This window comes from Lemur catta, chromosome 26 (assembly GCF_020740605.2).
Source record: "Lemur catta isolate mLemCat1 chromosome 26, mLemCat1.pri, whole genome shotgun sequence".
NCBI lineage: Eukaryota > Metazoa > Chordata > Mammalia > Primates > Lemuridae > Lemur > Lemur catta.
In genome coordinates, this window is record NC_059153.1 from 3,002,552 (window position 1) to 3,020,268 (window position 17,717).

General features: G+C 37.9%; 1 protein-coding gene across 1 annotated transcript in view; it reads left to right on the plus strand.

The window, feature by feature from the left end:
• The window catches only part of LOC123627758 (glutamyl aminopeptidase), a 66,771-nt gene that overhangs the window by 14,372 nt on the left and 34,682 nt on the right, over positions 1-17,717 (plus strand). Inside the window, exons 3-8 of the mRNA XM_045537484.1 lie at positions 217-348; positions 8,685-8,805; positions 11,180-11,334; positions 12,152-12,265; positions 14,864-14,998; positions 17,058-17,123. Coding sequence (XP_045393440.1) covers positions 217-348; positions 8,685-8,805; positions 11,180-11,334; positions 12,152-12,265; positions 14,864-14,998; positions 17,058-17,123 — 723 coding nt within the window. The remainder of the gene's footprint in view (positions 1-216; positions 349-8,684; positions 8,806-11,179; positions 11,335-12,151; positions 12,266-14,863; positions 14,999-17,057; positions 17,124-17,717) is intronic.

The window sequence follows — 17,717 nt, forward strand, 5'->3', positions numbered from 1 at the left end:
ATCTTATTTCTCCCTGAGTGTATGATTCAATCACGCTTTCAGGGCGCTAAAAATAAAGTGAATTTTCCTTTGGTGTTTTCAGCCACACCACAATTTCACTTCCTAAGCTTTGACAAAGAGCTTTGGACCAGAAAGCCAGGTTCGGGGCAACTGCTTGTTTGTCTCGCGGAGGACTGATCTTTTGGTAAATAAAAGATTATCTTTTGTTCCCAACAGAATGAAGAGGCAGTGGATGATACGTGGCAGCGAACGACTTTTGCGAAGTCTGTCCCCATGAGCACCTACCTGGTGTGCTTTGCCGTCCATCAGTTTGATTCTGTAGAGAGACTATCCAACAGTGGAAAACCCGTGAGTCTTGTTACATTTTGGAAAGTTACCCTCTATGCATTTGCAATTAATGTTCTACTTTTCTTGAATAGCTTTTTTTTTCCCATACAACATGCCAAAAAAGACCGTTAGTCACCAGGGTCTGTGAACTTGATAATACATCAAATGATATAGAAAAATGTAAGCTGAAAGGACATAGGTGAAAAATGAATAAACACAACAGACATAGATGTGCATGGCCTTGAATTATTTTAAGGGGAAAATTCACTATAAATCAGAGGCTAGTTCTTAAGTACACCAGTAGAAATATATTAAAATATGTGGGTATGCCTAATTTAATAAATGGTTGCATGCATGTGTTGGGTTGTGGTCTCAGGGAGAAGCCAGAGCAGGAGGAAGAAACCAGAGGTAGATGAATATCCTCCCAGTAACGCAGCACTGAGGAGTTCGTGGTGCCATTCCTATATAAAATTCAAAATAAGACAGCAACAAAGTGTCCAAAGCATTTTTAAAAGTGAGAGAAAATTTAAATAAGCTTTTTTTTCCAAGAAAAATCAAGATGGCTAGTTCAACAGTTTTCTTTTCTTTTTTTCTTTTATAATTTTTTTTTTTTTTTTTTAGGCAGAGTCTTGCTCTGTTGCCCGGGCTAGAGTGAGTGCCGCGGTGTCAGCCTAGCTCACAGCAACCTCAAACTCCTGGGCTCAAGCCATCCTCCTGCCTCAGCCTCCCGAGTAGCTGGGACTACAGGCATGTGCCACCATGCCTGGCTAATTTTTTTTATGTATATTTTTAGTTGACCAGATAATTTCTTTCTATTTTTAGTAGAGACGGGGTTTTGCTCTTGCTGAGGCTGGTCTCGAACTCCTGACCTCCGGTGATCCTCCTGCCTCGGCCTCCCAGAGTGCTAGGATTACAGGCGTGAGCCACCACGCCCGGCCAACAGTTTTCTTTTAAAAAACCCAGCTGGCAAGTGGTAGAGACTCAAATTCCAAATTCTTTCCAAATACTGCACCTTGCTAAGCATTTTGAAATGCGATATTCTGAAAATATCTTTACCTCTTCACCAGTCATTGGGGGGGGAAGGGATGGATTCTTCTATTTCCTGTGTAACTAGCTTCTCGACAAATTCACCTCCATTTTGGTATAGTAGTGGTTGATATTGACATACCCTAAACCTGGGTTTCCAACGTGCTGCCTCTACTGGATCCAAATTACAGTGAGGGGGGAATGTCCAAACACCTTGGCAAATGGGCTGTGCATTGTGACGACTCATCCAGATTTTTCTTTTCCTTTTGCTGCTTTGATGTGACCTTTAGTTATGGCAAAGGTCACTACCAGTGGTGAACACATAATATCAGATATGGAAAAGAAACAGTATCAGAAACACGAAGTTGTTTCTTCCGGGTTGTGCTGAGTGCAGTTGATTACACCCGTCTTGCCTAGTACAGCGGAGAGAACATTCGTCAAGCTTGTTTTTTTCTTTCAGTCTCAAAGAAGATGTGGAGTTTTTGTCTGAAGGTGCTTTCTTTCTTTCTTTCTTTCTTTCTTTTTTTTTTTTTTTTGAGACAGAGTCTCACTCTGTTGCTGGGGCTAGAGTGCCGTGGTGTCAGCCTAGATCATAGTATCCTCAAACTCCTGGGCTCAAGCGATCCTCCTGCCTCAGCCTCTCGAGTAGCTGGGACTACAGGCATGCAGCACCATGCCTGGCTAATTTTTTCTATATATTTTTAGATGTCCATATAATTTCTTTCTATTTTTGATAGAGACAGGGTCTGGCTCTTGCTCAGGCTGGTCTCGAACTCCTGAGCTCAAACCATCCGCCTGCCTCGGCCTCCCAGAGTGCTGGGATTACAGGCGTGAGCCACCGCGCCCGGCCTGAAGGTGCTTTCTTCATCACTCGAAATTCAATCGCATGGCTGTCTGTCATCAGGTGCAAGTGTTTTCCACAGCAATTTTTAAAAATTATTGTTCCATTCTGGGCAAGTTTTTCTATTTTGGGTAGAAACACCAGGAGAAAGCGGAAAGGCCAAACGATTCTACTAATGATGATATAGTTTCATAAATAAGATCAGTGCAACCAACCAATCAGCAGAGGGCATTATACTTGGAGTTATTTGCTCTAATAATGAGGACAGTGAGTTTGAATTTCCAGTATGTCCTCCGGGCAAGACACTTATTTGTAAAGTAGCTGTACTAGCTGGGGGAGTCAGCGGAACTTGTACCAGTTAGTTAGCTAGGTTCTAAGCATGGATTTTATAGAAAGGATTTGGAGTGACATCATGGAAAATATAATTTGGCAAAAGATTCCCAAACGCCCTGTATCTGGTAGATATATCTTCAATGATTCTTCCACGAAAGCTGAGAACATAACATGCTATCTTAAATCAGTGCAGTAGTTTCAACATTTGGGAGGCAAACAAAGATAACATCGTCATAATATGTTACTTTCTGACCATTTACTTAGTAAGAGAGCAACAGAAGCCAAATTCCCTTTTAAAACTTCTCGGAGGCTCTGGAGCCAGACGAATTCCAAGAAAGCAAGAAAGGAACTGAACACAGTAGGTTCCTCCTTCCACGTCCTCCACCCCTTCTGCGGGAGACAGGCAAGCAGGGGTTTCCATCCAGAAAAAAAAAAAACTGGGGGGCTGTTTCCTTCAAAACTTGAACAGAACCTTAGAGGAGAAATTTAAGGCATCTAGTGTGATTGGTGATACTCTGCAGTAAACTCTTCCCCTTGGGCATCTGGAAGGTTCCCCCCTCTGGCTCTCTACACACTTACTCTCCATTGAAATCTGATAGTTGACACCCATCCAAGTACAACGTGATCCGACATGATTTTCCACTTCAGAGAGAATTACAGAAAAATCAGCCTAGTGAAATCTCCTGAAATATAACATCAGAGGAAAACCCACTCCAGCCCCATAGTCCTACATTCTTACTGCTGAGCAGACAACCTAAGACAACCAGGGATATGAGGGGAAAAAAAAAAACATGAAAGAAAAATATCTAAGACAAATAAAACCACAGTGAGAGTAAATAGCAATAATTGAAGAAGGAGAAGAGAATTTTTAAAAAGTCATAAATAATTAAATGTGTACACACACAGAAACTCTAAGTACACTCAGAGATTAAAGAAGGTATGATCATAATAAAGTCAAAAAATGAAAAGTGAGGAGAAAACAACCAGAAACAGTGGTAAGAGTTTAAAACCGTGATCTTCACAGTACGACCTGGGTCTGACCCCCAGAAACCTGTTTCTGACCAATTTCTTCCAATTTTTGTATTTTATCTATAATTTGAGAGTCTTAGGAGCCATGGGGGCACACCAAAGTGTAAATGTACCATCTTGACACAAGTCCTTACATTACTTTTTAATTTAAAATATTAAAATTGAAGCTAGGTAGTTGTTATGTACACCATTTTCAGTAGAAATTCCAGGAATCAAAAGACTATTCTTATCTACTCTGCTTCTTACAGTATTATTCTCTCCCATTAATTGCCTGCTGTTCGTAATCAGATTATACTATGCAACCCAAGAATCTGTAAGGCCTTGATTAAACTCTCGTGGGTATGTTTTCCCTTCTCACAAGACTTCCTTTATATTAATAAACACAGAGTCAAGGCCTATGTTCTTTAATTGTTTCCTTGCAGAGAGCATAGCAGACATTAGTGGTTGATAACCATTCATTATGTCTAAAATGTCGTCATGGCTCATGAGAAAAATTAGATTAGTTTTGAAGGTATCTCAGAAGACTTTTAACTTTGTATATATTCTTTTTGGAAGATGAATTGCATTGCATTTTCATTCAATCCTGAAAAAAAAAAAAAGTAACTTGAAGAGTTATTTAGAATAGTTTAGCAACCATTGAGGCCAGACACTGATGGAAGGATTTTTTACAACTCTATTGGCAAGAAAGCTACTCCTGAGGTCTTCTTGAAGCTTAGCTGATTGGTTAAGAATTTTAAAGTAAAGGAAATTACTGCATTTTATGTCAGAAAAACAAATAAACAAACCTTGAACTATACAAAGTAAAGAGAAATTACATGGCTTTTTAGTTAGGTGAACTAACTCTTGAGTTATCAAATGAAAAATGTGATCCTATTGTTCTTGTAGGAGTCATATCACAGAAAATAATATTTACAATAAGTATGTCATTAACCTGATAATTCAGCTCAAAGTTTCACATTGGGATATATTGCAATTTGTTTTTAAATCTAGAACAGTGTGGATTATAAATATATACTTTTTTTGGTGCCATGACTCAGATAGTATATTTTTAATTTTAAATTGTAAGTTAAATATGAATACATTACAGAAAATCTGGAAGAGAAACAGGAAGTAGGAAAAAGAAAAATCACCCACATTTATTATATGTAATACTGTTCTACGTTATTAGGTCTGTGATGCTTTCTAGGTATATTTGACCTACAGGAACTTTGCCAGAATATTCTACCTTTGCACCAGTCCATAAGGAATCAAACTCAAGCCAAGTTACATAGCAAGCATGATCCTGTTCCCGGGGAAACAGAAAGTTCTAATTAAGCCTTGAATTTCTCTGGGGCAATTGGCCTCAGTCTTTTGTAAAGAAGAATATTGCAAGAAGGAACAGTTTGCCTGTTGGGGATTATTTCAAGTCTAGTCAGATTCTCCTTGGCTTTCCTGATCAGAGGAAGAGGTTGAGAAGAACTGTTCACTAAGAGAAGGCTGGTGGAAGCTGGTATCCATTTAACTGGGTTTATACTAGAACCACATTAATTCTAATAAATGAGTAGAAGCGGTGTACTGTGCTTTCTTCCAAAAACCCTTCCAGGAAGATCCCTGAATAAATGCACCTAGAATTCTACCTGCCAATGAATTCTTGCTACTTGACTCTGTCTTCTTACTGACTTCCGTCTTGGTTCACTGTTTGTCTGGACTGGAAAGATTGGTGGAAGGCAGACAGTGTATATGCCATGCACTGTTTTTTTTTAGATAGACTTTATTTTTTATAACAGTTTTAGATTTTATCCCGTGGATTTTGACTGATGTATTTCCCTTCATGGAAAATAGTCTTTTTTAGAAAAATTATCATTGTTTTAATACTCGGAGATTTATTTGTATTTGAGCTCCTTTATAGGTTATTTTTTTCTTTTCTCTTGCTTCCCTTAGGACTTTTTCTTTATCTGTGGCCTTTGGGAGCTTGATTATTAAATGCCTTGAGGTAGTACTTAGTTGGTTAAATCTGCTTGGTGTTCTATTACCTTCTTGTACCTGAATTTTCATATCTTCCTCTAGGTTTGGAACATTCTCTGCCTGTATATTTTGTGGCTGTGGGGAAGAATGTTCTGCAAATGTCTGTTAGGTCCATTTGGTCTAAAGTTCAATTAAGTCCAATGTTTCTTTATTGGTTTTCTGTCTCAATCTGTCCAGTGCTGTGAGTGGAGTGTTGAAGTCCCCCACTATTATTGCATTCTTGTCTCCTTCTTTTAGGTCTAGTATTATTTGTTTTATGACTCTTGATGCTCCAGTGTTGGGTGTATATATATTTAGAATTGTTCCATCCCTTTGTTGAATTGGTCCGTTTATCATTAGATAATAACCTTCTTTGTTTTTAGTTTTTTACTGTTTTTGATTTAAAACCTGTTTTATCTGATATAAGCATGGCTATTCCTGCTTGCTTTTGGTTTTCAGCTTGCATGGAATTTTCACTTAAATTTTGGCTTAAATAGGCCAGGCGTGGTGGCTCACGCCTGTAATCCTAGCACTCTGGGAGGCTGAGGCGGGTGGATCGCTCGAGGTCAGAAGTTTGAGACCAGCCTGAGCAAGAGCAAGACCCCGTCTCTACTAAAAATAGAAAGAAATTAGCTGGCCAACTAAAATATATATAGAAAAAATTAGCTGGGCATTGTGGCACATGCCTGTAGTCCCAGCTACTCGGGAGGCTGAGGCAGGAGGATTGCTTAAGCCCAGGAGTTTGAGGTTGCTGTGAGCTAGGTTGATGCCACGGCACTCACTCTAGCCAGGGCAACACAGTGACACTCTGTCTCAAAAAAAAAAAAAAAAAACCTCCTCTCGGTTCAGGTCATATGATACTGCCAAGTTAGTTTGCTTAAACAATACAAAAAGCTTTTGATTTGCAGAGCTCTTTGGCATTTATAATTGTGGCTAAGGATTGTGGGGACTGGACCAGTGAAAGGACTAGGACAATGGAACCATCAGTGATACAAAATTATTCTATTCTGTTACTATCAAGAGTAGCAGATTCATGGAACCGAAGTGTAGGGTGAAAGAGACATTGCGTGGGAAGTGCTTATCTCATTACCTGAAATTTTAAGTTCTCAATGAGACTCATAAGTAATCATAATAATTACATTGCTGAGCTTTGCACTTGGTTTTGTTTGTAGAGACATAAATAATCACCGAACCTAAAGAGGGTTCATGGACTCATTGAGTTGTTCAAGGAAGGTTGATCTAATGGATCTAGTTGTGATTGTCAAGTAATAGAAAGTCTAGGGAAAGGGACACGTAAAAGGAGTGACAGCCATCAACCAGGAATCAATTCTCAGGGACTTAAGTCTCATCTCTCAACCTGCTGGAGACACTTGAACGAAAGGCATGCTATTATGAGCTGTAAGAAACTACTTCACGGTACATTCCAATATGACAAGGGAAGAGTGACAACAATGATGAAGCAGGTGTGTCACACCTCAGCTGAATATGGGCTTCAGAAAGCCCAGATTTTACCACTGACTCTGGCTTAATAGATTCAGTGTAGTACCCAACGGGGATATACCCAGGTGATTTCATTTGCTTAGGAAACTTACTGTCTTTAAAAAGTACGTTAGGTTCTTGAAGCCTTACAAACTTCATATTTATATAAAAACTTACATATAAAGTTATAGAGCTTATATATGAAGTTACAGTACTTATACATAAAGTTATAAAGTTTATATGTATAATTATAAAGTTTATGTATAAGCTTTATATTTAACCTTTAATAGGGTCCTTGAATAATAAAGGCACATACAACTCTTTTAGAAGAAAAAAGAAAATATGCATGTATGTACCCCTCCCCACTACGTGTCATTTCAATACGGCTAGCCATGCACTTTTTCAAAAATCATGTCAGTAAAGCAAGCACATAAACTAGAAACATGGTAGTTATTAAAAAGTGATGACAATTCAGGAGTAATTTACTGAACTTTGCCACGAACAGAAGTTCTGAGGCGGTGCTGGAAGTTCAAGGGATGCTCTTTCAGAATTGGTTCTTTAAATTATTGACTCTTTTCAGTGTTCTCTACTTTTAAGAGAAAATGGTTCAAGATGCGTGCTTAAATGAATTCCAAAACTAGCAATGCACTGAGAAAAATGAAGAGAGTAGATGTCATTTCTTTTTTCTTTTTCTCTTTTTTTATCTTGAGTTGCCTGGTCTGGTTAGGTAAATGGTCTTGAACTTACTAAATGGCTGCATCTTTTGCTTTACTTGAGGGTTTTAAATCAGGCTTTAAGTTTAGCAGGTATATTTTATTTGAATTTCTCACAAACTTTTAGCAAACACTAGTTGCCTGAAGTACATTTTCCTCTTTTAGATACTAAGAAATGCCTAAACAGCTACGATATTCTCAGGCATAAACTCTAGTGTCCAAGGATCACATCTAATTGCGTTTAAGTGGATCTTTGATCGTTTTTTACAAAGTCATACATGCTTAGAACTGGGGGGGGGGGAGTTTATACTTGATTTGATTTATAAATTATGTCACGGGGCACAATATAATAACCTGGTGACTTACAAGATTGATGTAGCTTACCAAGATGGCTCCCTCTCAGGAAAATTTTGGATCATTATATTTTAGGCTCTGGGAGAAGAATAGTTGAAATGTCAGAAGAGTAATTTGGAATAACTGGATAAAGTAGCACAAGTGGGCAACATGTATTCAGGGCTCTTAGGTGAGAAAAATCACATGAATTCATTTCCTCAAGGACAAACTACAGACAGAGGGAAAGAAGACAGACGGATGAATGGATAGATAGATACATACGTAGATTCATAGGTTTTAAGAAGACAATATATGTTCTAAATAGAAAAAAAGTAACAACATTTTAAATGTCTGGGACTCTGTGCCAACCATGTGTCTTACATTATTTTTAGTCATTAAAATCACTCAGTGAGTTGCAGAATTTTATTGTCGTTTTACACAAGTCTCAGTGATGTGATTTATCTGAGACCACATAGCTCAGATGGGGCAGAACTGGGACTCACATTAGACTTATCTGGCTCCAAATCCTCCTTTCTTGCAACTATATCATGTATCAGAGTTTTTGTGTTTTATTGAATGAAGAATAATTTTCGCTAAACTTTTTCTGTTTTGTTTAATAGCTCACTATTTATGTCCAGCCAGAGCAAAAGCACACAGCTGAATATGCTGCAAACATAACTAAAATTGTGTTTGATTATTTTGAAGAATACTTTGCAATGAACTATTCTCTTCCTAAATTAGGTGAGAATCATTTTTTTTTATTTTCTTATTTATAATATTGCCTTTGTTTCTACCTGAATTAACTCACTTCCTCCAATTATGTCATCATTAGTTAATGGCCCTCCCTACGTTCTTTTATTATCTGCCTACAGTATGTGCCTATTGCTTACTTGGTGCTGAGAGATCCACTCTGGATTCCCTCAGGAATAATGTCTATACCCTGTTCCCATCTGATAAACATACAGTCTTTGATTTCCACATGAAGATGGAAGCACTGTGCATCCAACTGCAGATCTTGATAATGATGCAGCCAGGAACAGCAACCTGCATCAGCTGATTTTCAAATCGGTACCCAAACCGATAGCTTACATTTCCTCCCTGTCATCAGTGAGTTGGAAAATAACAGAGATAAATGGTGCTCTGAGAGTCCCACGTGGTTCCAAAATCTTTCCACTGTCGGACAAGACAAATTGTAGGTTCTCCAGCAGTTAAAGCCAAACACTGGGTGTTCCTTCCAGAAATACTTTTTTCTAATATAAGGGGAAGCATGCTTTCTTCTTAAAACAAAAGTGGGCCCTATACTCAAAACAGGGTTGGATGTGACACTTCTATCAATAACAAAAATGCTTTATTAATAAGCTCAGGTGCTATTAGCAAAGACTTTAAAGAAAACACCCGTGTAGATGTTTGTAAGGATGAAGCGAAGGCAGTAAGAAAACAAATCAACCAACAAAGAGAGCCCACTCCCCTATTTCTGTTTCTGCCCTTCACTTTAACAAGTGACCAAAGCAACTGCCACGCTCGATTCTCTGCATGCAAGGGCTGTGGCTCTGAGCAAGTCCGTAGATGCTACATTTTCTCTGCAATGGAAACAGTTCCATTTTTGATTGCCTAACAACTACTAGAGAAGGAGACAGAGAGAAACAAACTTTCATCAAACTCTGAATAATATTTAAGAAAATATGAAGCACATGAATGTAAAGGTTGTTTCTCTTTATCTCACTTGTACCACCCACGATAACCTGGGAAGTGGAAAGCTCATAAATCCATTTCTTTCTTCTCTCTTTCTTCCTCCTTCCCAACTCTGTTTTCATACTCTTTTACGTGCATTTTCAACCCTTTCAGAATTAACTCTATCTTAGACTCCTTAGAAATGACTTCCGCATTTATTATACTCTAAAAAAATTAAATGTACTGCAGTTAATTATTAATGTAATGACAATACTTTCCAGAGAAATGAGATTACAAAAAATTTCTTTTGCTCCAGGATTAGGTGCAAACTACACTCCACGACATTATGCAAAATACTGACACCTGGGGAGATACTTCTCCACCCTTTAAGTGATACTCTTGTGATAAAATAACGAAACCTAAAAATGAAGATAACATGAAAAGGAGACTACTATTATCACCTTGACCTCTACTTAAGATAAATCTCTTTTCATTCTTTTATATAAAGCTTAAGAATCTTTTAACCAGAAATAAAGGGCCTTTTCTTATAATGTTCAACAAAAATTCAATTTATTTTTCACTACTGTGCCTCACTTAAGTTATATGTGATAATGAAGAAATTACATTCTGGTTATGGCTCATTACCAGAGATGCTGTATTTCGCCCACTCGTCAACTGAGTGTTTTCTGTTTGGGCTTCCACATAGAAATGAGCGACACTGGCTCCTCCTGTCAGGTGTTGTAGCTCAGACTCCAGGCCCCAGCAAGAACAAAGAATAGGAAGAGACTCCTCATAGAACCCAGTATTTTAGAACTGGAAGGGACTTCCGAGAGAATACAGCCAATTCCATGTTTCTCCAGCTTATTTAATACATCCAAGAGGACGGTAAGCAATCAGAGTGCTAGGGAATCACATTGACCTCAAATTGTGTAGAATCAGAGAAAAAATATAAAGTTTTATATTCTCTAGTACTCTGTATGCTTGGATGGAAGTATGTTTCTGTGCTCTCAGAAGCTCTGCATTTCTAAGTCCTCATTTGAAAACTTCATTCTCTTTTTCCTTACAACTTATCTCCCCAAACAGATGCTATCTATGACCTACATGAAAATCATGGGGGGAAAAAAGCTAATAAAAATGAATACAGTGAGGAACAAAAGACATAAAATTGTAGAGGCCCTGCAAAGAGCGTTGCCTTTAGTGTCCTTCCTAAAAAAACAAACAAAAAGAGACACGTGGCTATCTGGAGCCAGCAGGAAAAGCTCCCTGAAAACCTTGAGGGCGTTAGGACTGAAATGTTTGCACAAATGATCACTGTTTTTCCCTCTGAAAAAAATTATTTTTAGCCTTTTAAAAAACATTCATCCAAAGAACTTAATTTGGTATGAAATGCTGTGAACAAACGGAAAGAATGTATTTCTCCCTGGACTCTCTCTTTTTTCCATAGATAAAATCGCTATTCCGGATTTTGGCACGGGTGCTATGGAGAACTGGGGACTCATCACTTACAGAGAAACAAACCTGCTCTACGACCCTGACCAATCAGCCTCCTCCAACCAACAGACGGTGGCTACTGTGGTTGCCCATGAACTTGTGCATCAGGTACAGGATCAGCTTGTTTTTTAAAGTGGCTTAAGACCACAGGAGTAATTCACATTATTTATGACTTAGCAAATAAAAAACAGTCAACTCAAAAAAAAAAAAAAAAAAAAAACACTTGCATGACAATCTTTCTTAGTGCTAATAGACATTTAACCATAAAGAAACTTTACAACGCATTGTTTTGCCTTTAAGAAATACATAGGAGGCCTTCCTATAAATTGATATATTCCCAGTAATACCTAAATAAAGGCAATAAACTAGGGAGAATTTAATATAAGTTAAAAATCAAGATAAAGGGCCGGGCTTGGTGGCTCACACCTGTAATCCTAGCTCTCTGGGAGGCTGAGGCGGGAGGATCGTTTCAGCTCAGGAGTTCGAGACCAGCCTGAACAAGAGCGAGGCCCCATCTCTACTAAAAAAATAGAAAGAAATAGTTGGACAACTAAATATATATACACACACACGCACATATATGTATGTATATATATATATATAAAATTAAATTAGCCGGGCATGGTGGCGCACACCTGTAGTCCCAGCTACTCGGGAGGCTGAGGCAGGAGGATCGCTTGAGCCCAGGAGTTTGAGGTTGCTGTGAGCTAGGCTGATGCCACGGCACTCTAGCCTGGGCAACAGAGTGAGACTCTGTCTCAAAAAAAAAAAAAAATCAAGATAAAGCAGGAAATAAATGTGATGCCTGACACTTCTGTGTCACAGTAACAAAATTTACGTAGACAAATAAATGTTCTGAACATTTCCAGGCCTCTCTGCCATAAGCATAAGAATTTAATTATTCTTTTATTGCTTATAATTTCAGTGGTTTGGAAACATTGTGACCATGGACTGGTGGGATGACTTGTGGCTGAACGAAGGATTTGCTTCTTTCTTCGAGTTCCTTGGAGTAGACCATGCAGAAACAGACTGGCAAATGGTGAGCCCTAAACACACAAGCTCCGATCTCGACTTTCCTCATGCAAAGCCTGTGGGCCACAGCAGGGCCCAAGCACACTGGGAAACTGGGAATTCCGCTGTGAGAATGGCGTGGAACCAGCTGACTTCCACCGACCTGCACCTTGCTGAGACCTTTGCCCAGTCCCTAGAGGGCAACTGACCACCACAATCTGGGGATATCCTTGGCAGAGTCCCTCAAAAACACACGTCACAGCAGGAAAAACACTAAGTAGTGTCGAAATGTTAACTCCGTGTTCAGGAATGCATCCACAGCGCTAACCCTTTTCAAAAATGTCAAAGTCTCATTTTGTAAACTACTTTCCTTCCTTAGAAAGATTGCTGGAATCGTGTTGGGGCAGATATAAGAGCATAATCTTAGTAGTTGGACTGAAGTTCAAATCCTGGAGACATCACTGCTTAGATGCACGACAGGGAATGTAACCTTGAGCAAGTTACATAATCTCTCTGAGTCAGTTTTCTCATCTGTGAAATCAGAACATTATTTTCTATCTTGTCAGCTTAAAAGCTCCCAAATGTACATATAATGACTATTAATTATTAACACACAGTGTGCCCCTGAGGGGTCTAGAATAGAAACTTTGATGAACCTTACAAATTTTTTTTTCAGAAAAGCTAGGTGTATTTGCTATTTGTACTTAGGTCATGTAAGTGCTCCTATCTGATTGTATACGTGGATGGATAAATACATAGACGTGTGAGAGTGGAGAATTGCAAGAGGTTGTGTACTATGTAAAACATCACCCTCTGCTGGACAGAATACAAAACGTTAACTGCTTGACGCTCTTGCAGTCTCCCTAACCTACTTTAAAAAGGGAAAAAGCTCATTTGCAACAGTTACTTCTTTAAAAATTTTGCCTAACCCAGGGTTTTCCAACCACGGAACTACTGACATTTGGACCAGATCATTTTTTGCCGTGGGAGGCTGCCCTGCGTCCCAGGCCTCTGTCTCCTAAATGTCAGTCGCCGCTGGCCCAGTTGTGACCACCCAGAATGTCTCCATGTATTTCCAAATGTCCCCTCGTGGACAGAAATATCCCCAGTTCAGAAACACTCATTGCTGATTTTACAATTTATTGAAAATAAACTACATAAATGGAAAATTATTTTGTCCTTTATTTTCTCTCTTAAAGTAACCTCCTAAAGCCCTTCCTAGATCAAGCTGTTATAAGAAATTATAATATTTTAATATTGTCTAATATGCCAATTTCAGTGTCTCCAAAGCACTAGTTAAATATCAGAAGAATTTGGTATGCACTTCTTACATGAAATTTAATCACATGGTCCAACACAATAATTCATTCATTTCTTCATCTATTCATTCATTCTGCATTCAGTAAACATTAGAGAGGATCCAAAAATGGAAAATTCATAAAACACACTTCTTGCCCTTAAGGAACTCCCAATTTAAGTTCTTGTGGATGGAGGGGTCTGATAAAAAAAGATAATTTTATAAGAGAGCTTGATAAGTAAGTACCACAATAGTGGACCCTCATTTCACAGGTGAAAAATCTGAGAGCCAGGAAGGGAATAAAACTTTTCAACATCACACAGACAGTTGGTAGCAAAATTAAGATTACAGTCAAATCTCCTGATACCGAGAAAAGGACTCTTTCTACTTACCTAAACTTCTTAGGTGTACGAAAATAAAAGTCCAAGTCAAAATTATCTTGATTGGCAGTCATCACCTGACCATAGTACATTGCCTATCACATATGAAAACCACACAATTAGAAAATGTAAGCTAAGATAGCATGCTCCTCTTTTGAAAATATTTTTAATTAAGTAGGACCAATATAGTTTTTAATTTTTTTAAATTAGTGGTGATTTAACAGAAGTTAGATTTCAGTATCTTATGCTTAAGAATCAAAATAATAGTAGCAGCTAATGTGTTAGGTTTTCACGCCTTGGGAGGTACTATGCCAAGTGCTTAGTATGAATTATGTCATTGGACCCCTGTGCACTATTTCAAAAACTAGATGTCATCATTACCTCTATCTAACAGGTGAGGGACGGGCTTAAATTTACATATCTATTATCGAAGTCTGACCATACTGCTAGGCCCGTCTAACACTCTATATGCTGAGAAAATGTAGGAGTAAAATGAGAACTGATTACTAGAACTAAAGAATAAGCTAATATTGTCTTCGATTAATTATGAATCTGACACATTCAAATAATAAGTTGATGCAAAATAAAAACTGAACATCGATATTTGGCCAACAGACACGCAATAACATCACCTAATTCTCAGATATGGAAACGGGGCTTGAAAAGTCTGGCAAATAACCAAAAGTCACACAGCAGTAGCAGAAACAGAACTCACGGATATGTGTCTTTCCCCTGTATGACAGGGGAAAACATCAAAGCAGTTATAAATAGGAGGAGCAGATAATCAATATAGATCAGTGAGTGTAAAATACGATTAATTTGAAGACCTAATGTTAAAGTAATTTGAGTCATTTCTATTTATTTTCCTCCAATTTTTCTTATGTAAGGTATTTTAAAATGTAAACCAGTATAAAGGAATTACTATACTTCTGTCATTCTGTCATTTCAGCGTGACCAGATATTACACGAAGATGTATTATCTGTGCAAGAAGATGATTCTTTAACGTCTTCACATCCAATCATTGTCACGGTGACAACCCCTGCGGAAATAACATCTGTTTTTGATGGAATATCCTATAGCAAGGTGGGCGACATATGACATTGGTTTGAATATATTCCTGTTTAGTGACTTTTCTTTTTGTAGGTGCCTAAAAATGGTAAGAATGGTTAGACTGTGCCAATGAGCCTTGAAAAATATTGTAGAACTTACTCTGAGTGCTGAGTACTCCATGGTTCATACTTTTCAGTGGAACGGCTCAATGCTATCCATTGCCACAGATTTTGGAAAAGATTTTAAAAATTTTCTCTTTTCACTTTTGTTTATGACTATTTTCATAACATTTAGACTTTAAGCATGAAATTTTAAATTGTTTCATTCGATTTTTTTTGAAATGACAATAAATCATCCTTCTTCTTCTACGTGGTCAACAAGAAATGCCAGAGAGGTAGGCACCTTTTCTAGTAGAACATTTTAGTGCTCGCAATAAACATTTAAATCCAACTCCGTTAGAAGAAAATACTTTTATCTATTTTCAGAAAAGATGTAATGATAACTTTGTTAGCATGCTATAGATGAGGCCTTTTTATCCACTAAAATTGTATGAAAAGTTGCTGAAAATCTATAACCCAAAGTTTTATGTGACATAGTCTCTCCCACAACATCTCCTGTAGTTTCTCCTTCAAACATGTGCCGTTTCTATACGTAACATAATTTAAAATTTCATTTTAGTCATTTTCTACCTCAGCTTCTCATGGTTTACCCACTACATTAGTTTTATTGAAGTAAAAAATATTCTAATTATGAAAATGAATACTAGGTAACATTGGCTTGAGTGGAAAACACTTCAATATGTTAGTATTTGAAATTTATAACATCATATTTTTTGGCTTTCCCTCTCATATTATTCCCATGGTGCCTTTTCTTTCTTTCTCATTCTCAGTGATTCCTTTATCTTTCCTTTAAAATGAAAATTTCTAATCCACTCAGAGCCCATTCTAATAACTCACATGGAAGAAGTTTATATTTATTGAATCAGTTTTTCCCTTTGTCCTAGATATTCCATGGGTTTAAGATATTATATCAGGACTAAATAAATGTTTCTAAGTCTTTAGCCTTCTAATTAGGTACAAAATTAATTTAGAATGCTTAATAAATTACAGTAAAAATTACTAACTTAAGTGGGGAGGCAAAGTTTTTCTCAGCAGCTACTTGAAAATTTAAAATTTTATAAATAGTGCACTTTGGCACCAATCTTATAACACCTGGAAAGAAAGCAGAGAGCAGAGGTGTTCACCAGGCTTCAGATGAAAGAAAACCAAATGAGATGGACCACTTTGGAAGAGGAGGATTTTACGCCAAAATTATCTATCTATATTCTATTAAGCTATTTGGCCACATAATTTCTCTACTGTATACTTCCCTCTGCTAAATATTATTCTTAGCTTAATTATGAAAATATATTTAATAAATTGCTAGAATTTTACCCTGAAACTACTTCCCTAATTCATTAAAGAACATGATTTTTGAAAGACTTGTTTCTCTCTTATTAGGAAAGCCCCATCTGCTGGTTTACTTGGGGAAGTGCAACATCATTATTTGAGCCTCAAGTCCCGGAAATGATGGCCATTTTCACAATTTCTCTTTACCTTTTAGTTATTTTATTTATTCTTTTAGAGACAAGGACTTGCTCTGTCACCCACGCTAGAGTGCAGTGGTGTGAAGATAGATCATTGGAACTTCAAACTCCTGGGCTCAAGCGATCCTCCTGCCTCAGCCTCCCCAGTAGCTGGAACTACAGGCATGCGCCACCATTCCCGGCTAATCTTTCTTACTTTTTTAGGGACAGGCTGGCCTCAAACTACAGCCCTCAAGCAATCCTCCCACTTCAGCCTCCCAAATCACTGAGATTACAAGCATAGGCCAGCATGCCCAGTGCATTTTACTCACTTCAGAAGCATAGATGGAAGGAGTGTGCCAACTGGTATTTTTATCCTAAAATAATAGAGCCATGTAATTTAGCAGAATCATCTTGAAGAAATAATCTCACAAATATGATCGTGAAATACGGTCACAATAGTGATAACTGATATTTGTTCCTGCCATATCCTCTATTAGTTTAATTTACTATTTTTTTCCATCATAGGGAGCTTCTATTTTGAGAATGCTTGAAGACTGGATGACACCTGAGATATTTCAGAAAGGATGTCAGGTATTATTTACTATTTTTAGTGGCATTAAAAGTAAATCACACTGATATGTGGCTGATATGTGATTAAGTGAGAATAATTCCCTTTTTAATTTCCTTACTCAGGTATGGATAACAGGGCAAAAGATGAAAAGGGGGTTTCACACCCAGTTGAGTACCTACATTGTATCTGTAGTTACCATTTAGCAGAAGTTTCATAGAGAATTTAAGAAAGCTTGCTCAGTTATTTTTAATACCCTTTACGTGTGTATTAGCTTGGGATGCCATAACAAAATACCATAGACTGGGTGGTTTAAACAACAGAAATATTATGTTCTCACAGTTCTGGAGGCTGGGAAGTCTAAGATCACGGTGCTGACCAGTTCACTTTCTGGGGAGGGCCCTCTTCCTGGCCTGTAGGTGACCATCTTCTTGCTGTGTCCTCCCATGGGGGGGGGGAGAGAGAGAGAGAGAGAGACAGAGAGAGAGAGAGAGAGAGAGAGAGAAAGCAAGTGCGCAAGCTCTCTGGTGTCTTACAAAAACACTGCTCCTACCATGAGGATCTCACCCTCATGACTTCTAACCCGAATACCTCCCAGAGCCTCCATTTCCAAATAC